Source organism: Aquarana catesbeiana, linkage group LG06 (assembly GCF_042186555.1).
Source record: "Aquarana catesbeiana isolate 2022-GZ linkage group LG06, ASM4218655v1, whole genome shotgun sequence".
Classification (NCBI taxonomy): Eukaryota; Metazoa; Chordata; class Amphibia; order Anura; family Ranidae; genus Aquarana; species Aquarana catesbeiana.
In genome coordinates this window covers 358,630,496-358,656,710 of record NC_133329.1, presented here as the reverse complement: position 1 = coordinate 358,656,710, position 26,215 = coordinate 358,630,496, and the positions used below count along the sequence as shown (strand labels likewise).

The window sequence follows — 26,215 nt, the reverse complement described above, 5'->3', positions numbered from 1 at the left end:
CATGACTGCGGACCAGTGCACAAAGCAAGGTCCATAAAGATGATGAGCAAGTTTGGGGTGGAGGAACTTGACTGACCTGCACAGAGTCCTGACCTCAACCCATCGAACACCTTTGGGATGAATTAGAGCGGAGACTGCGAGCTAGGCCTTCTCATCCAACATCAGTGCCTGACCTCACAAATGCGCTTCTGGAAAAATGGTCAAACATTCCCATAGATACGTTCCTAAACCTTGTGGACAGCCTTCCTAGGAGAGTTGAAGCTGTTTTAGCTGCAAAGGGTGGGCCAACTCAATATTGAACCCAACGGATGAAGACTGGGATGACATTAAATGTGTGTTCGTGTGTGTAAAGGCAGGCGTCCCAATACTTTTGGCAATATAGTGTATATATGGCCAACTTTAGTGGCTAGCACTGTGGCCTTGTACGACTAGGCTCGATTTCCTACCAAGGACTTTCAGTTCGTATGTTCTCCTTATGTTTTGATATTTTATCAAGTTTTTATTTGCAGGTGCTCTGGCCATATTCCATAATCCAAAATCATACTGCTAGGTTAATTGGCGTCTCCTAAAAGTTGTTCCTATCTTGTGTATTTATGACTGCAGAGGGTATGTTATGTTAGTCCCACTGTGTAAAGAAGTCTGTAGTCTGTACATTACTGTAGAATATGGTAGCGCCATAGAAATTGATATATAAGCACCTGTAAATAAATAAAATGATTGTTATCCTGAAATACTGGTGTTAAGCCCAGGTCTGCACTGACTGCGGGTTAGAAGTGGTCTGAGTTCAGCTGAACTGGCACAATTTCATAACCGAATGTCCGACTTCAGGGGCGATTTGATGGACATCTGCGTGGGTTCCTGCACAGATGTCTATACAAATTGCCCCCCGAAGTCCCCAAAAGTAGTACAGGAACTACTTTTTGGAATCGGTACGGCACCGCACCGTTTCGGACTGTGCCATTTCCGGCACTAGCTGCCGATTTAACATGTCAAATCACATGCCAAATCTGCCCAACTCAATTTAAAGTGAAAATGATCCCTTGTAGTGGGTTGCCACTGCACTGCACTGGTGAAATGCTGCGGGTGCTGGCCTTGCAGCAAGAATTATCCTGCGGAAGAGAAGGATCAGGTAACATGAAGTGCTTTACTTGTTCCCCTAGATCAGGGGTCTCAAACAGTGGGCCGGCCCTCCAGCTGTTTCGAAAAGTCCCATCATGCCTCTGCCTGTGGGAGTCATGCTTATAACTGTCAGTCTTGCAATGCCTCATGGGACTTGTAGTTTTGCAACAGCTGAAGGGCCACCAGTTTGAGACCCCTGGCCTAGACCTAAATAGTCATTTAACCCTTGCAATGCTGGGGCAGCCCACACTGCAATGGAGCATTTTTATTTTCTCTGGAGTTCAGCTTTAAGCTCTTGTGTGTACAGACCCAGTAAAGAACATAGCTGTGTTGGATTTGTATTGATTTACTGGGTGGATTTTGCCCTGGACAGGTATTCCCATGGAGGAAGGCTGGGAAAGAATAATATGACATTACAGTGTTTCCTTTGGATGAACAGATCGGTTTCCATGAATAAACCTATTAGTAGAAAAGCCGTTTAGATAGACTGACTTTTCTGTATTTTTAGTTGCATTATTTTGCTTTGTTGAAAAGGGGTCTGCCCCCCCCCCAAAAAAAGCCTAAAGACAGAAAACTGGCTCTTTGTTTAAAAAGTTTGGAGACCTCTGCCTTAAAGCAAATATCCACAAGTTATTTCCACCAACCTGACAATGGCCACGCACTGTACATGGCATGCTGGCTTTTAGTGCAACGTTCTAGGGTGCCCGCACTGGGATTAATAACGTAGTGTTGATGTTGTTGTTTCAACCTTTTTCAACCAGGGTGCCTAGAGGTTTCTTCAGGGGTGACTGGGCAAAAGCCTAAAAATTGCCCACAAATTGTATACAAGCCGGCATCTGGATGAAGACTGCCTTTTTAATTATACGAAGACATGTTTTCATTGTGCACCATTACAACCTTCTGGCCACTGGCGTCTTAACAACCAATGGCATCAGTTGATAAGGCGGATGCCAGTCGCCTGCATAGTGTCCTTGTTTGACCCTCCCTTGCCCCTCTCTATCAGCACTGGGGTCACATTCGCTGAATGATGGAGGAAAAACGGAGGGAGAAGAGAAACATTGGAATACTAGTCAGAACCAGTTTGCAAAAGCATATTTGGTTTGGAAGACTAAATGGCCTGTAACGTTGGCTGTCCTCCTTGGACTTGTGGATGTTGCTGCATTATGTAAAACTATTAGACTAGCTTTTTTACAATGTGGTGCCTCAAGACTGTCCATAATTTTTAAAGGGTGCCTTGACTGTAGAAAATGGTTGAGAAACACTAGAGCCCAATACTGGAAGGAATCACTAGGTCCAATGAAAGTAAAAGAAGTCTACATTACAAAATTAGACCCACATAAGACAAGGAGGAGCAATCTACAGCCTGGGAAACTTTTGTTTCTGGGTTTACATATAGCTTACCAAGGTTTCTACTATACTTGCAGTGTTCTGTATTGACTTTCATGTTCCCATAGCTCCTCCTAAATTAGCCAATTGTTTTTTTAGGGTTTTTTTTTTGGGAGAGTTGATACTTAAATGGTGCATGTCTGCCTTTTGATGTTGGTCAAACCAAGGTCATTTATAAGTGCAGTTAAAGTAATGTCACTGTCTTGTCTATTGTAGTGGCAGTGGAGAACATGTGTGAAGACAAATTCTCTGGCTAGGAGCTCTGCTGGTTCTGATTTGACCCCCGAGTACATCCTGACAATAACCCGAGGTCATCCTCTCATTGCCTGCTATTATGTGGATGAGCGCACTTGCTTGGGAAACGCCGCCTCCTCGTTTTTTTTTTCTCTAAAACCTCAGGTTTTTTGTTTTTTTTTTGCATACCAAAAGATGACCAACACTTCAATACAAAGTACTTCAGGAGGCATGTAAAATGCAATTATGTTCAGTACATGGTATATTATTGGTAGAATTTCTTGGTTTTCAGTGGCCTATGCGTTATAAATAATGCTGAAATTTCAGGTCAATTGTTGTCTTTATTTTATGCCCTTTCTTCTTCTACATATGATAAACTGTCCTGCAAATACCAAGCCAAGATTGACGTGACGAGACCTGGAACTGGCCGGTACTTAGGTGTCCTGAGACTTGACATGTCAGTGACGGTCATGCGGTTATTCATTCCTTTCCTCCTCCTCAATGAGATCGGGAAGGATTTGTCCCATCCTGGACATCATCTTTTTGAATTGCTGCCATCTGGCCGACGTTTCAGAAATATTAGGATAAGGACAAATCCTTTCAGGGAAAGCTTTTTACCAAAAGCTATTTAAGTGTTACTAAACCCAGGACCCTGCATTCACTATATCCGGTCTCCCACAGTACACACAACATGGAAATGCAATTATTTTAGTAAATATAAACTGATAAATACTCTTTCTCATCAGCAGTGTGAAGCAGTCTTGTGACTTCTATCCCTGGCTTCTTGGAGTAGTTTTAATTCTCCTCAGACTGTCCTATAAGGCTGCAGGACCCCTGACCCTCTGTCTGGACAGTGCTGATTTGGCCCTGTGCTGGTCACATGCACTCTCCCAAGAAAAGAAAAACTCTCTAGCAAAACACACCAAACTGAGCATGTGCAGCCTGACTCCAAAGGCTCTGTTCTGTCAGGAGATGGATTGGGGACAGTGGAAGAAGGGGGGGATCAGAGAAGACTGGATCAAACTGCCTTTTTACACAATGCAGAGGATTAACCCCTTAGGTTCCACAGTGAGTATAACAAGCATGCTTTACTGCATATAATGACTGATTTTACTGTTGTGGGTTTAGTAACACTTTAAAGAGGAAGTAATTATATTCATCTCACCATTGCTAACCTGAGGTTGAGCCTGTGACCAAAGCGCTTCAGGTCTTCATCCATGGAGATATTATAACTTACCCACTGGTGCCAGTGTCCATTACCACCATCTGTGGAACTATTGACAACCATTTTGAACTGGCTCTGGCGGTCTAAGGTCCTCTGACATCATCAAGACCTAATGAAGAAAAAAATATCCAAAAGACACTGGGATTATGATGTCTACATCTATGACCATTGAGTGATCGAGTCTCCCTGGTCGTTTTGCTGTACCAATTAACCTCATCAATCAAGTATCCCCGAGTAGGTGGTATATACTCCCTGGATAAAGGCCCTGGTTGGGTATTAGCCGCAGACTTATGACAGCTTGCCTTTCGATAAGCATGCACTTTATTGGTGTGTTGGAGTTCATTTCAGATATATATATAATATTGTGTGTGGTAAATCTGTTTGTCACAATATCATTTTTAGCGCAGTCTCACACTAATTACTAGGCTTTTAAAGCATCGCCTATGGAATATCTAGGGCATGTTTTGACATGTTGAGTATGTATTTACTCGGTGCAACGTCGGCTTTTCTATTTTACCAAAAAATTGGGTAATATATTGAGTTTTTATGCCCCCTAAAATTACCTTTTTAATGTTTTTTTTTTTTTGTTTTTGACGTTTTTGCAGTTATATCGCCTTTGCGCCAATATTGTGTAATGTAAAAAGTTGGAACTACCACTATTTTATTCTCTAGGGTGTCTGATTTCAGAAAATATCTAAAGTTTGGCAGTTTTATGTAATCTTCGGGCCTCAAATAATTTGTGCAAAAAAACGCTTTTGGCTGCGAAAGGGTTAAAGGATTGAAGTTCACCTTCGTGTAACATGTTACATGTTCCACCTGTAAAATTTGTTAAAAATACTGGCTCCTAACTTATTTTATCTGGCTCCTAGATTCAAAGCAAATTTGTCAAATCCTGTGTAAAGCTAGCCCTAGTCCACCATAAAAGTAAAGTTCTGAGAATTTTTTTAGACCTCTTTCACACTGAGGAGATTGAACTGCCCATAAAACATCGGGCGTTTTTGTGGGGCGTTTTTGCGGCGTTAGCGGTGCACTTTTTTTTTTTACAGTCACAAGACTCTAAAGAAACGTTTTGCGGCACTTTTGAAGAGCTTCCCATTCATTTTAATGGACGAGCATTTTTTTAAGCGCTCCAAAGATGCTGCTTACAGGACATTTTTCATGCCCCCCTCCCCAGTGTGAAAGGATCCATTGATATTAATGGGAAACAGTTTTCCGGAGCTTTTCAGGTGCTTTTTTTAGCGTGAAAGCGCCTCAGTGTGAAAGGGGTCTTAGACAAAGAGAATCTTCCTTTCGCACTGAGCCGCGTTAGCGCTAAAGCAACGCTAGTTTTAGCGGTGCTTTAGCGCTGTTTAAGCAGTGCTTTTTGGCCACTAGTGGGGTGCTTTTAAGTTTTAACCCCCGCTAGCGGCAGAAGAAGGGGTTAAAAGCGTCCGGGTTGTGGCACTTCCGAAGCGCTTTTTCAGGCGCTTTGGAAGCACTGCCCATTCATTTCAATGGGCAGGGCTTTTTGGGATCGCTGTATACAAACAGATGCTGCTTGCAGGACCTTTCCTAATGTCCCGCAAGCGCACCGCTCCAGTGTGTAAGCACTCAGGCTTTCACATTTGGGCGGCATGGGAGGCAGTTTTCAGGCGCTATTTCTAGCGCTAAAACGCCTGAAAACTGCCTCAGTTTGAACGGGGTCATACAGTAAAATTCTTTTGTGACAGAAATGCATTGCTAAAAATGTTACAATTGAAGAGCTACATTAGCATTATAGAGGCATTTGAGATCTGCCTGCTATTTGTCGTTGGTGTGCAGGATGTGCTGGGACTTGCAGTCCCTCGGTGGAGCCGATTGGCTGCCCATCTGTGCCGGGTTCCGGGAAGGACTCAAGCCTTTGATCTATCAGACAACCTCTGAACTAGGTGGATGTTTGTGCCAGTTAGCTGTGTAGTCAGCACTGTTTACCCCGAGCTGTGTTTGGTCATTGCACGCTGATTTGCTCAGCTAGGGAGAGAATTACTCCTCCTGCTGTGTCAGCCACATAGGGGAAGCAGTGGCAGCACAATCCATGTTAGAAATCTTCCACTAATGTCCTATAGACGTCCTGGAGTGTAAAGTCACAAAACAGAGGTAAGATTACACACACATTGTCCTTTGAAAAAGGCGGAAGATTTATAAAGTCAGATATCTGCTGCTTTTTCACATTAACTATAAGGACAGCTGTTGGTGGGGTTCTTTATTTAGTACAACGCCTTGGTGTCCTTTCATTTATTAAAATAGAATACATTGTGGTATTATGTCCACCTTGTAAATGCAGCTCCGTAAGGTTAAACCCCCCCCCCCCCACCCCACCCCAATGACCAGGCCATTTTTTGCGATCGGCACTGTGTTAATTTAACTGACAATTGCGCAGTCATGCGTCGATGTACCCAATTAAAATTGATGTCCTTCTTTTCCCCCACCAATAGAGCTTTCTTTTGCTGGTATTTGATCACCTCTGCGGTTTTTATTTTTTGTGCTATAAACAAAGAAAGGCCAACAATTTTGATTTTTAAAAAAAAAAAAAAAACTATGTTTTTTACTTTCTGTTATAAAACATACCCAATAAAAAATTGTAAAAAATCTTATTTCTTCATCAATTTAGGCCAATATGTATTGTGCTGCATAATTTGATAAAAAAAATTCCAGTAAGCAATTGGTTTGCGCAAAAGTTATAGCATCTACAAACTATGGGATAGATTTGTGGAATTTAAATTTTTATATATATGTTATTTACTAGTGGCGGCGATCTGCGATGTTAGCGGGACTGCGACATTGCGGCGGACAAATCAGACACTAAGTGACACTTTTTGGGGACCAGTGACACCAATACAGTGATCAGTGTTAAAAAAAAAAAAAATGCACTGTACTAATGACACTGGCAAGGAAGGGGTTATCAGGGGCGATCAAAGGGTTAAGTGTGCTCCTAGAGGGTGCTTTCTAACTGTGTGGGGATGGTTTGGCTGTGAGAAGACAGAGATTCCGTATTCCTGCTTAGCAGAAATACAAGATCTCTGTTTCCCCTTCTAGCAGACTTGTTTACATGCCTTGCCTTGTTTACATAGCCAGACCGCCGTTTTGCCTCTCTCGGCAGCGATCGGCAGGTCCCAGCGGACATCGGGTCCTCCTGCTGTAACCAATCACAGTGGGAGGGGGTCGCCCTGCTGCAGTAAATCTGCACGGGGCAGTCGTGAACCGGTTAAAGAAGCCTGTACCTGCTAGGGCACATTCACATTAGCCATACGCTCTGTTTTTGGTACAGGTTGCATTTATCAGCAGTGTGGGGTGGTTTCGTGCTCTTTTTCCTTTTTACATTTCACCAGCTACCATAAGAAACAAAATACACATAAAGATCATATTAATTATTCACACACTCCAAATTGAAAGTGTTCCTAAACCCAGGACCCTGCATTCACTATATCTGGTCTCACAGTACACAGAACATGGAAATGCAAATATTTTAGTAAATGTAAACTGCTAAATACTTTTTTTCTCATCAGCAGTATATAGCAGTCTTGTGACTTTTATCAGTGACTGGTTAAAGTTTGTAGGAAGAATTTTATTCTCCTCTGGCTGTCCTATGAGGCTGCAAGACCCCTGACCGTCTGTACGGTGCTGATTGGCCCTGTGCTGATCACATGCACCCTCCCAAGGAAAAAAAAAGTTCTCTATCAATACACACCAAACTGAGCATGTGCAGAGCGGCCCCTAGGGCTCTTTACTATCAGGAGATATATTGAGGACTGTGGAAGAAGGGGAGGATCATAGAAGACAGGATCAAACAGCCTTTTTACACAGGGCGGCAGTTCAGTCTGGCAGGGGCTTCTGGCTGAACAGAAGTGCATGAAAATGGCTTCTAAGGCTGGCCAAACATTATACAATTTTCTTGTAAAAATTTCCCTTAAATTTACCAAAACCATATAATACGAGATCTGACCTTATCATTTCAATTTGTATGCAGTCAGGCAGGCCCTTGCACTACACAGCTGAAGGTTAATCTACAGGAAATTCAATAAGAAAATTGTATAATGTCAGCTTTAGATGTTGGTGACCTCCATTGTAAAAGTATTGTGGAAGTTTGGTAACTGAATACTAGGGGTAGAAAGGCAGCCATAGTAAGCAGAGTAGCCTGAAAATGAGTGTTACACAACACAGTTTAATGAAAGGAGGTAAGCATCATTATATGGGAAACATTGGGAGTTGTCCTTGTAGGGGAGATTCTGCATAGCTATAAAGCGTGGTCCTCGGGGGGGGGGGGGGGGGGGGGGGGGCGCATGTACAGTAGCTCTGACAGGTGATTGTATTGTCGGCCATCTGCCCTTCTCATTCTCCCCCTGCTGCAGTGCTGGTGATGAGAGGAAGAGGGCGCTGTTACTGGCTATAGAGACAACAGCCCTATAGCTGCACTTTAAAGAGCTTTTTGCAACTTAAAGCGGCACTCCACCCAAAAGGGGAAGCTCCGCGTGTTTGCCTGCTACCCCCCCGCGGCCACATTTGGCACCTTTCGGGGCTATCTCCCACTTCCGGCTGACTTTGCTGGGGTGAACTCAGCCGGAAGTACAGCCCTTCCCCCGCCGCCAGACCATTCACAAAGTGCAGTGCGCTTCGCAAGGCTTCACTGCCAGTTTCCCTTAGCCAAGATGGCGGCGGCAGCACTTGAGAGCCGATTGGAAAAATCAGTTCAGATGAAGACACCGCTGGATCCCTGGACAGGTAAGTGCCCCAATGTTAAAAGTCAGCCAGTACAGTATTTGTTACTGCTGACTTTTAATTTTGTGCAATTTCAAAGCCGCATTTCAGTCCGGGGGCAACTTGAAAGACATCTGTGTGGGCTCCTGCAAAACGATCTGCCGAAGGGTGCAGGGGTGCTTAGAGTGGTCAGCTTTTATCTATTTCAGATGTCGTCCTTGTTCAGGAATTCAGGAGCTGGAAGTGGGGATTCTTCCATCCACGTGGTTTTCATGTAGATGGGGCAATCGGGTATTTTCTCTCGTTTAGCTTGGGGCGGTATGAGAGAATCTATATGTGTATGGCCAGCCTAAGCAAACTCCTATCATGTGTAAAAAAAGATTCTGTAAGCACGAGTTGCCAACAATTCTTGGAGCGCCATCTTGTGGCAGGCTTCTGTTGTATGGCCTACAAATCAGTGGAAACTCACCACAAAAATGTTTAGAAACAGTTCCCTCTAGAAATATGTTTGTTTTTTTTTTTTATATATATATTTTTTTTGGAATACATTTATTATACTGTAGATGTTTATACTATAAATTTGATATGTCCTTGATGCATTGTCTGTATCTCCTGCAAGTGGAGTCTGGTTGTTCTGCAGGAAGTGTTTGGCCTTGAAATTTTAAGGGTTCCTGTTTTTTTTTTATTTTTTTTTTTTTATATATTTTTCTTTTTTTTAATCAAGTATGATATATGACCAGCTTGGATCCTCATGTGTGTTTATGGGTTTGCTATCTTATCTCCATACAGCTGCTTTAAGTCATAGGCACCAGATTGCCTCATATATCATTTAAAGGCTTCTCTATCATCATAATTTAAACTGTTTTGAGTAGGAAGGCCGCTCCGTTCCTCCATGACGTGGTGTAACTGGACTTTTTGTCATTGTTGTAATTGACTTTTCCTTCAATGTTATTTTGTTGATTTTGGCATTGAAAGTGTTTTTATCCTGGCATTTTTCACAATGATGTCCTCCCTCCTTCCCTTTGTTTCCTGTTTAAAGCCATGGCGTGGAAATAGAAGAGGGGACAGATGCTGTAACTAGAAGAATAAAGTGTATACATTCCTATTACTGTGTTTTACAGTTAGATTGGGGGATGCGGGTCTATCAGTGCCTGCTGTTTGTTTAGCCACCTGTCACCCAGCATTAAAAAATGTGGTATTTAAAGCAATTCGCCACAATTGGAAAAAGCTCTGCAGAGACCACCCCTCCCCCAAAGCAATGGTCTCCAAACTATGGCCTGGGGGCTGGGTGCAGCCCTTTGCTTGCTTTTACCGGGCCCTTGGGGCACTTTTTCTGCCTCTGACACCAACAAAGGGGCATAATTCCTGTTACTAACATCAACAAATGGGCCCTATTCCTCCCACTGACACCAATGATGGGGCCCTATTCCTCCCACTGACACCAAGGATGGGGCCCTATTCCTCCCACTGTCACCAAGGATGGGGCCCTATTCCTCCCACTGTCACCAAGGATGGGGCCCTATTCCTCCCACTGTCACCAAGGATGGGGCCCTATTCCTCCCACTGTCACCAAGGATGGGGCCCTATTCCTCCCACTGTCACCAAGGATGGGGCCCTATTCCTCCCACTGTCACCAAGGATGGGGCCCTATTCCTCCCACTGACACCAAGGATGGGGCCCTATTCCTCCCATTGCATTTAAATTTAAATAAATGCATGATCAATCCACATCAGGGGTCACCGAGGTCTCAAAGCCCTCCTACTTCCAGTAAACGCAATGACGGCTCTCGGCTCCGAACTACACGTTGCGTCACTTATCACGTGACTTTATCAGGCTTGATGAACTTGTTCATGAAAACAAGTGTAGCGGTATAGTTGCCACTTGTCACAGACAATCCACCTTGCTGCCAGACTCCATACATCACTTGCAGAGACAATGAACAGTCTTTTGCTGGTTTTGTTTTGGTTGGGGTAAAGGATATATAGGATGCCCATAGGATGTTTCAATTGCCATCATATTTTAGAGATTATACACACTAGCACCTATTTAGAGCCAGAAGGTATGATGTGCATTTTTAACTGTTATGTTTCTCCTCCTGAATCTCCATGCAGACTGTTGCTCCTTCTCTGCTCTACTCCCGCAGACTATTTGCTTCCAGGGATTCCCCATTAAATACCTTGTAGAGAGTGAGGCCATCACTTCTGACCGTGTAGAAATGCTGTTTCCAGAAACTTCTTTCCTCCTGTACAAAGCTTCTCCTCTGGTTCCCCTCCTGCACAAACTTATCCTGAACTGAAGTAATGCCACATCTTCTTCTTTGGGCAAGAAGGACCCACTCTGAATGAATCCTTAAGCAGGCTCTGGTTGCTTGCTGCTACTAGGCCTGAGGCCTGCAATATCTCTCCCAGGAGGCCTAGTAGTTAAAAGCTTTTTGTGGATGGTGGACTACTGTTCCCAGCCAGCCCAACTTGCAAATCCTGTGCCCTCAGGCCTCATCAATTTGACACTGATCCCCACAGTCTCTCCTCTGATCCAGGACTCCCCATCATTTACCGTGTAAATGATGAAGACTTTGCTAATGACCGTGTAGAAGCAAAGTTCCCTCACAGACTTCCTGGCACATCCAGCCCTCCACTGTGGTAACACTTCACTGCCCTGAGTCCTTGATGAGGAACTTGACCGGACCACACATTCCGACAGCTTCACCTGCCCTTCTGCTCCAGGAGTTCTTTATCACTGACTGTGTGATGACAAAGACATTGCCAATGACCGTATAGAGGAAAAGTTCCTTCACAGCTCTCCCTGGGCCTCCTCCTGCGATCGGTACCCCCCCCCCCCAGATGGGGGTGCCCTCCTGCTGCCGCCTAGTATTCCATTCCTCACGTCACTCAGCCGACATCTCCCCCCAGTGGCATGTTACCTCAGCTTATATAGGAGGCCCGCCCCCTGCCAATACCAATTGGGGATTGGTCAGGGCTCCCACATGAGCTGTCTGCCACTCTAGTTCTAAGCCCTGCCCCTCTTCCAGAACATTCTCCCTGGAAGCAGGGGAGGCGCCTCAGAACTAGAGCACAGGTGGTTACACCCACTGCTACTCTGACCACTCCCAGCCCCCAGATCAAAACAGACAGGCCTAGCTTGCAGCATAGCCCTGCCTAAATTTGCCTGTGCTGACAGTTCCTAGTAAAAACCTATTACTAGCACCTACCCAATTGGTAGAGGGTGCTACACAAGTACACAGAAAAACAAATAACTGTAGTTCTAGTTTCTTTGTGAAGGAACTACCTGAGTGGTTGTCATGAAGGGCACCACTATTCATCCATTTCTGAAGTTCTTTATTCTATATAGGAGTCCCCAGGACTAAATTTGCAGGTAACTGTTGTGACATCTGTCCAATTGGATGGAATTAGGTTTCCTGTGACTAGAGCAAAAACAAGTTTAGATTAGAGGGTAATGTACCGTGTAAAACTATCAGACTAAAGCTAATCAACGGTAATGTGCACAGTATGACTGAGAAGAGTCGATCCATTAGGAGAATTTGATGTGTGGTCTTTCACTCAGCATATTAGACAGTCAGTGCTTTTTACAGCTTCCTAATGCACAAAGCAGGGAAACCGATTTTACACATGAAAACTTTACTGTAATATAAACGTTTTACTTGGGCTACGTTCACACTGCTCCATTGCAAAAATGTGGTAAAACCACACATGCGTTTTTGCTGCGTTTCCGCAACTGACTAGTTCCATAGAATTTAATGGTCATGTGTTTTTCTTCTGCCTTTTTTTTTTTTTTTACACACAAATGGAATTAAGACTGATCAGTGTGAATGCAACCTTACAAAGCGAGCAAAACGCGTTGGAGGTTCTCTTGCAGGGACTTGTGACTGCAGCTTTGTGTAATAAACTAATCAACTGGTGATGTCATTGGTATGTGGCTGGTTTATTCCATTCACTAGTAGTCTTGCAATTTTATTCACGAAAAGGTATGTAGTGTCAGTTAGGAACTGATTGCATTTCTGGCAAATCAGCAGGTATTTTTCTGTCCTTTCACAGTCTTTAAATGGATAAAAACACGGGGAAAATAATTTATTTCAGAGATGTACTGCAATTTTTATTTTATTTTTTATTTTGTTTTCTTTATTGATTTTGCCCTGATTGATGCGTTAAAAGGATTTTGCCATGAGAGATTATGGAGGCTGTCGATGAACTTTCCTTTTGAGAATGCTAGCTTCCTGGCTGTCATAATGATGCCTTGGCTTCAGTGCTATCTGAGCCCATGCTCAGAACAGGTCTAAAGATGAGGAATGCTGACATTTTTCTGACATACATTTTGCAGCATGATTGGTCCAGGTCTGTTACTTGTGGTTGTAAACCCTTCCATATACCCAGTGAAGAGACTGGCCTCAGGTGACACATAGAGATTAAACAAAATCCTTCATAAGTTGTACCTGTTTATCTGCAGTGTTCTCTTCTCTACGTCTGTTCAAAGTGCTGAATTTATAAGCTTGACTGACAGTTCAAAAAAAAAAGGGGGGGATGGAGAGCTGAGATTACACACTTCAGAGCTCTGTAAGAGGAGCTCCGAGAGGGAAGGGACACCCCCCCCCCCCACTTCACACAGCACACAAACAGAGCTGAGGCTGTCAATCAACTGGAGATCGCTCCCCTTTCACCATTTTTCTCTTGGTGTCAGGAAAACTTGGCAGAAGTGACTTATGCGGATAGCAGAGGAAGGAAGCAACAAACAGGAATGATATTTGGTTCTCTGGATTGAGACAAGTGCACACTATAGAGGGATATGCTTTGTTCATATTTCATGTCTGAGGTTTAAAACCACTTTAAGTCATGCAACTCGCATTTTCCAAACAAAGTTAGTAATGTCAGCCGCCATATTTTTTTTTTAAGACAATCACTTGGCCGTTAAAGTGAAACTCAGTCAAATCATTTTTATTTCTAATACATTGGGAGAATAATGAAAGAGCTACTAAATGACCCACGGACTTGTTTATTCCACAATACCAAAAATACAAAAAATACAAAAATATTATAGGAGAACTATGATCCCATACGTACTAAATGCAGAAAAAGGATTAATACCAAAAAAGGGTTAGATCCAATAATACCAAATATAAAAGAATGGTTTGAAAGAATAGACTATGGTATATTTTTTAAATGTAATACCTTAGTAGTAGAGAGGAGGGACAGGTAGAAAGATTCAACAGTATATGGGGAAAATGGTCAGAATTTAAGAAAGGTTAAGGTTGAACAAAAACACCAGTCCATCTAGTTCAACCTGAGTGAGTATCTACAATTGTCCCTGACCCTGTACATCCCACACTCACATCTGTCCCTACCCTCAATCCAAGGTCCCCATTCATATACTAGGGCCAATTTTGGACAGAAGCCAATTAACCTACCAGCATGTCTTTGGAGTGTGGGAGGAAACCAGAGTACCCGGAGGAAACCCACGCAGGCACAAGGAGAACATGCAAACTCCAGGCAGGTAGTGTCGTGGTTGGGATTTTTACTGCTAGGTGAGAGTTCTACCCACCACACCACTGTGCCGCCCATTGGAGTAGTAGAGGAGCTGAGAAACCATGGAAAAGGTTGGGAGGAGGAAATTCGACTAGCGGGTAAGGAGGAGGGTGAAAAAATAAATAAAAATGAGTTCTGTTACATTGTTATGGCTGCGATTGAGAAGATGAACCTTTGCTTCCTGTCCCAATGACAGCTGTCACTGGTATAGGAGGTAAGGGTGGATACTTGTCAATAACTACTTTGGGGAAAGTTGGGCCTTAAGGGTATATCCAATACACGGGGGACACTGATGCCAGTAAGGACCTTGCAGAGGATCTAACCTTTGAAAGGCTCTTCAGTGATCAATAAGATCTTTCAAACCCTGGTTGCGGTGATCAGTAAGTTGTTTCAAACCCCAGTTGGTAAACTTTTTGACTTGTAAGTACTTGGGTTACGTAATGACGCTTCAGGTCAACCTTTTATTTACAATATCAAGGCTAGAAGGGGATGGAGCACAGAGCAGACCATGAACATAGGCTGACTTTAATCTGGATATGTAAACACTTTCTGTAACGTTTCTGTACATATTAGTGTCTTACAACTTCTGCAAAGTGAAATTCCTCCTGCTAAGACGGGACGATTGATGAGAGGGACAGAAGTAAACTATTTAGGTTACACAAAGCACTAAGCTGAGGGTCTCTCTGCCACCTCTCCAGTCATCTCTGGTATGTTTAACGAGCAGAGCCAGGTGTCACCTTCTGGAGCCGAGCAACTGCAAATATTACCAGGGGGGGGGGGGGCGGCAATTACATGCCTGTTCTGTGCTCATAAACATGGACAGAGGAGAACCATACCAGCCAGAAACCAAGGCAAGACCCCCCCCTGCTGCGTTGAAATCTCGGAATTTGCAGATTCCAAAATTTACTACATAAAAATTCTTCTGATTTTTAGAACAGTGTTGGCCGTATAGACATTTGCTTTGCTCATAGCACAGGAAAGATTTCTTTCAATGTTGTACTTTTACTTAAACAAAGTGGTCCTTGGCCACTTATTTCCCCTCAGGCTGAACTTGGAGGACATTTTCAAAACTACCTGTGCAGAGAGGTTCCCCCATAAATGCCCTTTCTTGTCTAGGGAACCATTAAAAACTTGACAGTTTTTTGTTTTATCCCTTTTTTTTGGACTAGGAAACCATGAAAAAAGTTTTGTTTTAGTCCTCTGTACACCGGCAGCCAAGCTTCCTTCTCCCTTTTGATGATCCCAGAGTCCTCACTTACATAGTAGAACTGCTGGTCCTGCATTGTATGTGATGATGTCAGACTGTGATCAATGGGTTGTCGAAGGGAAGCGTCTTCGGATGATTGGTCTCATGGGGAAGCCTGTGGGATTGAGGCATAAGGGAAGCAAATTGCTTGATAATGATACTCCAGACATAAATCAACACTTAACCCTTGCAGTGCAGGGGACCCCTGCTTCAAAGGTCATTTAGAATTTCCTCCTTGAGAGTTTAGCTGATCTTAAAGTCATTTTTTTAAGCAATTTCTGAGTTTTTTTGTTTCCGGGTGGCTCTTTTCTCTTGCAGCATCTTATGGAGGTCACCCTTGCATGCAGGGACTAGAGTTGTGTCTACCAACACTGCGTGCATCAATAGAAACACACAGCCCTGTAGCCTAGGATGGCAAAGCTCTCCCTGATCCTCCCCCCTCCAAGCGTTCAGACTCATTTCAGACCACACTGTCCACTAAGTCAAGTCTCTTATGTGTATACCGGAAGTTCAGGGAAGCAACATGGAAAAATCAGAAGCCAGCAGCATTGAAATTTGTAAACTGCAAGCGCTGTGATAAGCGTTTTAACAAATGGCTTACTGGGGAAAATGTTAAACTGAAAACTGTTTAAAGCTGAACTCGGCAAATTTTTAATTTTTTTTTACCATGCAGTGGGGCTGTGCCCGCACTACATGGGTTAACTGTTCCTTTTTGTCTAGGGGTTCGGAGAGCGGAGATAGACTCCCAGCGGAAGTCTTTTCAGCTTCTGCCCCCCCCCCCCCGCTGTCCAGCGGTCTTGTGTGGTGGACTGTTCCTGACGTCATCACGCCCATAGACCAGCTCTGGACACAAAGACACCAGGAACAGTCCACTGCTGGAAGTGGGGGAGCGCCGTTTTCTGAAGGATCGGGTGAGTATAGGCTATGGGGGTTGTTTACGAAAGGCAAATCCACTTTGCACTACAAGTGCAAACTACAAGTGCAAAGTCCACTTGAAATTGCACTGGAAGTGCAGTCGCTTTAAATATGAGGGGTAGATCTGGAATGAGGGGAAGCTCTGCTGATTTTATTATCCAATCATGTACAAGCTAAAATGCTGTTTTTTATTTTCCTTGCATGTCCCCCTCAGATCTACAGCGACTTTACTTCCAAGTATACATGTTGATGTGACTGCAGTGGATTTTTTCTATTTTTGTAATGGCTATAGCATATAATTAATTGTCAGGTGAATACGCTCTCCATCATTGCACCAAAAATGGAATTGTGCTATGTTGAAGAACCCTGTCCACTGTAGTCAGATTAGTGGATGATTGATTCTGATCAGTCGATGAATCTTATACAGTAAATGTTTTCAGACATAAGCTTTGGACGGGGGGCCCTCCACAGTCCGCTCCCATTAATACTGTATGTTGGTAAATATTGTAAGTTCCATAAAAGTCCAGCAGGTGTCAGTGTGGTTCGCTTTGCTTTTTCTGTGTGCAACAGGAAGGACTCTATTGTGTTGTGTATAATTGCTTCCAGCGATTGTTCGACATTCCTGTCCTTCCGACATAGTTAAATAAAGCAGCAAATAGTAAAGTTTTAACAATCTTATTAGTTGGCTGCCACTGCCAGGCTTCCCATAGACACGGCTTCTTATTGTCTGAGAACAATCCCCATTGCTGTGGGTGAGAGATGTCTATTACATGTGTGTGCGGCCTGGAGGCAATCGCTGGGATGTTTGGAGTAGAAATGGGGCAGATGCAATAAATTTTGGTGTTCTTTTGAACGGATACATTATAATTAGTAGCACCCCGTGTGCCATTTACTAAACCGCCTCATTAGACTTTATCCTTTCATTTACAGCAGAAAGCTGGAAGACTAAATATTAAGTGCGTTATATAGAACAGCCAATTAGATTCCACCAGTAAAGTCTACATTACAGGTTAGAATTTAATAGGAAACATCGAGTCACTACAGGTTAAAAAAAAGAACATGTGAACATTAATCAGGCTTAGTAGAAGTTGTATTATATACTCTCACCGGCCACTTTATTAGGTACACCTTGCTAGTACCGGGTTGTGTCCCCTTTTGCCTTTTATTCTTCATGGCATACATTTAAGGTGTTGGAAAAAATTCCTCAGAGATTTTGGTCCATATTGACATGACAGCATCACACAGTTGCTGCAGATTTGTTGGCTGCACATCCATGGTGCGAATCTCCCGTTCCACCACATCCCAAAGGTGCTCTATTGGAATGAGATCTGGTGACTGTGGAGGCCATTGGAGTACAGTGACCTCATTGGGGTGAGATGATTTGAGGTTTGTGACATGGTGCATTATCCTGCTGGAAGGAGCCATCAGAAGATGGGTACATTGTAGTCATAAAGGGATGGACATGGTCAGCAACAATACTCAGGTAGGCCGTGGTGTTTAAATGATGCTCAATTGGTACTAAGAGGTCCAAAGTGTGCCAAGAAAATATCCTCCACACCATTACACAATCACCACCAGCCTGAACCATTGATACAAGACAGGATGGATCCATACTTTCATGTTTACACCAAATTCTGACCCCACCATCTGAATGTCGCAGCTGAAATCGAGACCAGGCAACGGTTTTCCAATCTTCTATTGTCCAATTTTGGTGACCCTGTGCGAATTGTTGTCAGTTTCCTGTTCTTAGCTGACAGGAGTGGCACCTGGCACGGTCTTCTACTGCTGTAGCCCATCTGCTTCAAGGTTCAATGTGTTGTGCGTTTAGAGATGGTGTTCTGCATACCTTGGTTGTAACGAGTGGTTATTTGAGTTACTGTTGCCTTCTTATCTCAAACTGCCCATTCTCCTCTGACATCAACAAGGCATTTTCCACCACACAACTGCCGCTCACTGGATATTTTCTCTTTTTCGGACCATTCTTTATAAACCCTAGAGATGGTTGTGTGTGAAAATCCCTGTAGATCAGCAGTTTTTGTAATACTCAGAGCAGCCCGTCTGACACCAACAACCATGTCATGTTCAAAGTCACTTAAATCTCCTTTCTTCCCCATTCTGATGCTCAGTTTGAACTTCAGTCTTCACCGCCTCTAGATGCCTAAATGCATTGAGTTGCTGCCATGTGATTGGCTGACGTCAGCGGCTGCATGCAAGGTGAATATCTTCTAAACCGTACAGGTTTAGAAGATATTCATTTTACTTACAGGTAAGCCTTATTATAGCCTTACCTGTAGGTAAAAATGTAAAAGTGGGGATACAACCGCTTAAAAGAATGTTACCTAAACATGGTATGTGCCTGCTGTACTATGAATGTGTATGAAAAAGTCTCCTGTTCTCTTTGTATTGCTTACTTTGTGTGAAATACTTGGGGTTCCTGCTAGCTCCTCTTCTTTCCTATTAAAAACTGACCACACTAGGCATGGGAGCACATCTATTACAGTGTGGTCAGTTTTCTGGCTGTGCTTGCTCTCCTGCAGTTATTATGCCCCGTACACATGGTCGGATTTTCCGATGGAAAATGTCCGATCGGAGCGTGTTGTCGGAAATTCCGACCGTGTGTCAACTCCATCGGACATTTTCCATCGGATTTTCCGACACACAAAGTTTGAGAGCAGGACATAAAATTTTCCGACAACAAAATCCGTTGTTGGAAATTCCGATCGTGTGTACACAAATCCGACGGACAAAGTGCCACGCATGCTCAGAATAAATAAAGAGATGAAAGCTATTGGCCACTGCCCCGTTTAAAGGCCCGACGTACGTGTTTTACGTCACCGCGTTTAGAACGATCGGATTTTCCGACAACTTTGTGTGACCGTGTGTATGCAAGACAAGTTTGAGCCAACATCCGTCGGAAAAAAATCCTAGGATTTTGTTGTCGGAATGTCCGAACAAAGTCCGACCGTGTGTACGGGTCATTAGAATTGTGTTGACAAGCCCCTCCCTGCACAGCCATTCACTTGGGAAGATCAGTGTGATGCTGTTTCTCCTCCTCCAGCTTTCTAAGATCCTTATGCAGCTGAAAACAGATATTATTTGATCACTTATAAAAAAGGGAAAAAGGGGTATTTATAAGCTTTTTTTTTTTTTCTATTTTAAACGGAATGGGTTGTTTTGGAGGGTGAGGGTCCACATATATATATATATATATATATATATATTAATAATTATTATGCACCACCTTTGCTATATCATGCATGCAAAGAGAATAACAATAAAAAAAGTGAAGATAAACTTTGCGATACTCCGCTTTCCTTCAACAGCCTGACATCACTTGTTGGCACCTTCTGCCCATCTTTATTGGCCAGTGTGAGATGACTTTATTCCTGTGAAGTGCAGTCATTCCATCGGGCAGGCGCTGTGCCAGGATGTAAATGGAGCTGCACCCGCGCAGCTCAGTGTATATTCCAAAGCAGACTGAGAGCAGGCAGGTAGGTTCGGGCAGGTAGGTTCTTTTTTGTGGAGGGGACATTGCATGTCTGTTCTGCAGTAGAGTCTGCCTAATCCCTGTTTTAGAGAGCAGGACTTTAGTTTAAGGGAGAAGTGCAGCCAAATCTTGTTTTGTACTTGTGTGGATCACAGGAGTTCTGTTCATTCTGCACTCCTGTGACCTGTTTGCAGCAAACGGAGGGCTGAAGCCCGCTGTCAGCTGGCATCACAGAGCCGGTCCAGGCTGGGGAAAGATGCCAACAATATGGGAAGGATCCGCCCACAAACCTGGTCCGGCACCTGGCTCAGCCTCTCAACGAGCCACTGAGAGCCTAAGCCCGCCGCTCCCGCCCCTCCACAGCCCAGCGCTCCATTGCATGCGTGCAGGGGCAGGCGGAGGGGCAGAACAGACAGTCACTAGATCTCTGCTCAGGGAGCTCTGAGGACTGAGCGGTCAGCGGTGTTTGATCGCTCTGATCTTAGTCTTAGAGCCAGCAGGGGACTGATGCAGCATCCACCTATGTAAGTATGATTTTGAAAAAAAAATACGAGCTTCTCTTTTAAGTCTTCTATTATCTCATGTTGGTTAGTTTGTGAGAGACTTTAAAGTGATTGTAAACCCTCACCTTGTTAAAAAAAAAAAAAAACACATTCAGTGATCACTAACCCTCAGTTCTCAGCTGCATAAGAGGAGGAGGAGAAACAGCAACACACTGATCTTCCCAGTGAATGGCTGTGTAGGTGGGGAAGGGGGGTGTCTGAACAAGTTTCATCATTGGAGGAGAGCAGGTGGAGTTCCCAAGTACAGCTGGAGAACTGACCACGGTGTGCTCTCATGCCCAGTGTGGTCAGTTTTTAATAGGAAAGCAGAGGCAACAACACCAGGGATTTTACACAAAGGAAGCGATACAAAGAGAACAGGACACTTTTTCATACAAGTACATGGTACAGCAGGCATCAGGAATATGAAATGTTGGGTTTACATATTCTTTAAGCTGTCTATAAACTATACAATCTGATTGTACAATATGTGCAAAACTCTGTAATATGAGAGCCTACCTAAAAAAAAATCCATGCAATTTATATCAAATAGAGCAGGCCCCAGCACTACATAGTTGATGCCTCTTTCACACTTTGCTGGCGTGACTTTGACGTGACTTGAAGCAATGCCTGTGTAATCCTGAGGTCTTTGGACCTCAAGTCACATCAAAGTCAGACCAAAGTAGTGCAGGGACTACCTTGAAGAAGCTGCGACCTGACGTCTCACAGATATGAACGGTACTTATTGGAAATCATGGGGTATAACTTGTCATGCAACTTTGCAGTCCCAAGTCGCAGGACAAGTTGCACACGTGTGAAAGGGGCCTAACGCTAAAGGAAATTGTAAAATCAGATTGTATAGTGTGTGTGATCAGCTTTAGAGAGACCACAGCGTGACACAGGCTATGGATACTTGCTAAACAGATCTGCATGTGTGAAAACTGTCAATGGTTGGATAAGGTGACAATAAAAAAAATACAGTTTTACTAAAAGAGTAGTGGATGCTTGGAACAGTCTTCCAGCAGAGGTAGTAAGGCAATCCTCAGTAAATGAATGAAAACGTCCCTGGGATTAACATAGGTTAATCCACAGCCAAAAAATGGAAGATGCCCCTTGGTTGTCTTCTGCTGTCAGCCCTCTGAATTGAATGTTAATAAGGTGATGTTTGTTTGTTGAATATTGTACCAGAGTCCTTTTTAAAGAATTTAATTGATTACCTGTTCCATCTCATTTTTAATGTTTGATCACTATGTCTAGACCATACCACAGATTGAAAAACAATCCTGAAAATGTTTGTATGCATTTCTCACTGGGCAATAGATTGGCCTTAATAAACAATAAAGGATCAAATAGAAAAAAATAAATAAATACAACAAAAGAGAGTATTACACATGGACCTGTGATCAAATAGCAGAATGTATCTGAGAATACTATGCTTAGCTAGGAGATCTTGAATGAAATATATTCTAAGTCTTGTACTGTATAATAATAATAAAAAAAACATAATGGTAATATAATAACAATACTACTAATTATTATTATTTTATTATTACTTTTATTTTTATATTATGTTTATTATTGCTGTTATTATTATTTTTGTTATTTGGTTACTGATAATAATTTGCTGCTATTATTATTATTGTTATTATTATTTTATTATTATTTATACTTTTATTTTTATATTAATATGTTTATTATTGCTGCTGTTTTTATTTGTTTACTACTACTATTATTATTAAAATTAATTTTGATTGTTATATAGTTTATTACACTATTATGTATATGTTATTTGTCACAAATGTTTGTTTTCAGCTCATTGCTGAAACTGGTAAAAACGATTTCTTACACTTTAGTGAATAGTGCCTATTGTGCCGAGTCTAGTTGCCTAACAAAAAATAATTTTACCAACTTGCGAGATTCTCAGCGCTGGTGAAAACCTCTCTTCCCAGAATGCTCCAGTGCAGCCAAACTTTGCCCACCTTTAGATGTGAAAGGACTATTGCCGCCTGATTAATAATGAAAAGTAAGTGCTACTAAGTGGTGTGGCAATGGCATTTCCCCTTTTTTGGAAGCCATCCAGGATCTCTCTTAGAAGGCTAATTGCTTGTCATTTCCCTGGGCACGTTTACATACCAGGAATGGTTGTGAATGCAGCCTGCAGACAGCGGCACTTGGCTGTCATCAGAAGTGAACTGCTCTTCTCTCTCTCTGCAGAAAGGTGTTTTTTTTTTTTTTTTTTTTGTTACCTTCTTCTTTCTCTCTCATTTAACTGTGAGAACTCAAGGCGGCACGTCATGAAGCTCTCACACATCCCATCTGGGAAGAATAAGACATGCCCAAACCTTATTCATTGCAGGGCCAATGAGGAAGCTGAAGTATGTTGAGAGTCCCCGAGTGCCAGCAGACTCAGCTGTAATGCCATTGAGAAAAGTCTTGGAGCTGCCGGACCCCAACCAAAATGGTGAGTGCCTCGAAATCCTGTCCTGTGTCTCTTATCATTGCAGATCACTTCATAGACGCTCCCAGGGATCAAAGAGCACAGCGTGTTTGCTATGAATGGAAGGGCTCATACAGGTTTAGAACCGCAGCTGTCTTCTGTTTAACTCTTTAGCAAAGTTTCTGGGACTAATGTAAATGTATTGCAATGTCCTGAGACTCTTGGCAGTGACAGGGTGTGAAGGCTGGCAGGTAACCCGTATGGTGGTTGTGGGTTTTCTTGTAGGGGGGGGGGCTGTCAGGAATAAGCTTCTGTGTGTTTTGTTTGGACTAGTCAACTCATGGACTGGCAAACCTTTGGAGAAAAAAAAAAACTTGATGTTGTTGTCTCGTGTGCCCCTTACAGGGATTGCGTTACCCTGTTTTGCCATTCTGTAGTATGCCAAGTTTGTGTTAAAGGAAATGTGTTAAACCACTTAAAAAGCTACATGAGAAGCCTCCGATAGAAGCTGTTGTGAACAGGATTCTGAGCCAAATGACGTTCAAGGAAGCTGAACATATAACGCTCCACCGCAAGTGGCGTCTCTCCTAGAATAAGTACACAACCCTGAGAATGACAGCTTCCATCTGAGGCATCTCACACAGGTGTTTGCGCTTTCTCATCTACCCTTTAATGCATGCTTTGAAGTATCCAAAAGCCACGTTGGTCACCTTTTTGTGGCTAAAAAGACATGCTGATTTATCATGAATTTCAGACTTATTCGTATTGTTTAGATTGGCAGGTTAATGGCTTAACTCACAACATGACTGCCAGAGGTGTAAGCAACAGGTCCACTTTAAAAAAAAAAAAAAAAGCGAAAAAAAAAGAAAGTCATATTCCTTTTTTCTATTACTAAATTTATAATGATAAAAAAAAATATGTGTGTGTGTATGTGTGTACATATATATATATATATATATATATATATAATTATATATACACCGGTGTGTGTATGTATGTGTGTGTGTGTGTGTGTGTGTGTGTGTGTGTATATATATATATATGTAGAGAGATGATAGATATATATATATATATATATATATATATATATATATATATATATATACCGGTGTGTGTGTGTGTGTGTGTGTGTATGTGTGTGTGTGTGTGTGTGTATATATATATATATATATATGTGTAGAGAGAGATGAGATATATATATATATATATCGGTATATATAGAGAGAGAGATCTATATTTATTTTTTTGGTGGAGGATGCGGGCGAAGATCCTACTAAATATATTTTTTTACAGCCAGCTGCATATGGGCATGCCATATAAAAATAGTCTTTTTATATCTTTTTAATTTTTTTAATTTTTTTTATATAATGTTATAAGGTTTAGTAAGCTAGTGCAGCAGAAGTGTTGACCCATAACAACAGTCAATGCAATTACAAATGAGATCTGGTTTAATGGGTTAAGTCAGCTCAGTTGAGATCTAATTCTGCATGATATTAGTTCCTGTACTCTGCAGAGTGCCCTTTGCCTGTCTTCCTGAGCCAGCCAGGAAGGAGTTAAGAAGCGATGGCTCACCCTTGCAGCTGGCACAGCATCGTGGCTGCAGGAAACTGCCCTGAAACATAGAAAGGTTTACAAACTCCTCCATACTGGTGGCTGTGGAATCCAGGAAGGGGTTAAAGCCTCTTCCTGCACTCCGGAGGCCGGTATCATCAGTGCAGTACAGAACAGTGACCCCGTGGGAACGTCTTTGGCTTGACAACCTCCCGGTGCAGCAGGGGTTAAACATACATATTCATAAGAGCCGCACAGCAAAGAGAAGTCGAAGTCGCATTGTTTTATAATTGCCGGAAAAAATGATCCATGTCAGCGCATTTCACAGCAGTGAGTCTCTGGGAGGATCAGCGTCAGAGAAAGAAATCTAGAATATCTAACAAGCTAACAGAGTCATTTATAGGAAGATATAAAATCCATCACATGACACCCCACACCCCGCTCAGCTTTGAAAAAGGTAATTGCATTGATGTTTCCACATGGTAACAGAGTGCTTTGCTTTCTGACTTAACAGGAGGCAAAAAGGATGAACAGAGGAAAATCTTCACTTGTAGCCAATCAGAAGTCCAGTTACAAGTTTGTTTGCTAAAGTTGGTGGAAGCTGGTTGTTGATTGGTACTCTTGGATCCAGTATGGCAGTGGTTCTGGACATTAGATATGTGTGATTCTTCAGGTTTGGTTCACACTGTTTTGCATGTTGGTGCACAGCAGGTGTCATTCATTCTTAATGGCACCCCAATGCACCTCGATAGTGAACATGCACTGCAGTGCACCACCTTGCTCCGTATCGCACTGTCCTGCACTGTTACAGAAATGAGTGCATGCAAGTTATTTGATGTGGTGAGCAGCCAAATGGAATAAATAAGCTTCCTTAACCCAACATGTTAACGGGCAGAAGAACGCACATCAATGCGCATGCGTTACTGCAGTGCAACAATGCGAACCTAGTCTTTAGGAAGTGCATCTCAGGTGTCAGGGGTACTCCAACTCAATCACTTAAACTTTATATGCCAGTCTGAAAGGTTAGTAAATACCAACTATATATGAAAACAGCATTCGTTATTTTAGTTGTTTCAGAAGTAGAAGTGATTACTTGGACTACAGTAATGTATTTGGAGGTTGTATCCTATAAATGTGTACACTTCTCAGGGGTTATTGAGCTGAAGTGACCCAGGCAAGCGGTACCTGGTAAACCTTTGGGCCTCATGCACACTGGATATTTTGAACCCTGCTCCTAGGGGCGTCTGGAGGTTTTTCTTTTCTGCTTCTAATCACCCCTGCATGTTAGCCTATGGGGTCAATTTACTAAAGGCAAATAGACTGCAGTTGCTCCAGAGCTCAGTAAAGCGTCACTTTGAAAAGGGTACCCAATCATGTGCAAAGAAAAAAAAAATAGCATTTTTACTTGCACATGATTGGATGATGGAAGTCAGCAGATCTTCTGATCATGTACTAAGCTCTGGAGCAATTGCACTTTGCAAAGTGCAGTGTCTATTTGCCTTTAGTGAATCAACCTCTATGTGTCCGAGTACAAATAGGTGTTTAGAGGCAAAAAAAAACCACTGCCAGTGCTTCCAGGAGCAGCAGAGTTTTGGCTGAAAAAAAAAAAAAAAAAAAAACACCTGACCTGTGTAAACGTGACCTGAGTCCATTCACACCTGAGTGTTTTCAGCTCGGAAAACGCTTATCTCAAAAGTTCCAAAACGCTCAACAAGGAAAATCCCATTCATTTGAGTGGCCCCTGTTCACATTTGAGTGTCGCCTGAAGCTCAAAAAAAAGAACATGAGCTTCTATTTATGCAGATTACAGGCGTTTTTCTGCTTTT

The 26,215-nt window shown here is 42.7% G+C and overlaps 1 protein-coding gene across 3 annotated transcripts in view; it reads left to right on the top strand.

Moving 5' to 3' along the window:
* TANC1 (tetratricopeptide repeat, ankyrin repeat and coiled-coil containing 1) overlaps positions 1–26,215 on the top strand; it is a 350,249-nt gene that overhangs the window by 175,735 nt on the left and 148,299 nt on the right. For 2 of the 3 annotated variants that reach the window (XM_073634104.1, XM_073634105.1), the window contains exon 4: positions 22,758–22,862. In XM_073634104.1, coding sequence (XP_073490205.1) covers positions 22,758–22,862 — 105 coding nt within the window. Of the gene's footprint in view, positions 1–22,502; positions 22,620–22,757; positions 22,863–26,215 lie in introns of those variants that run through there. The other variant, XM_073634107.1, reaches the window with a different exon arrangement.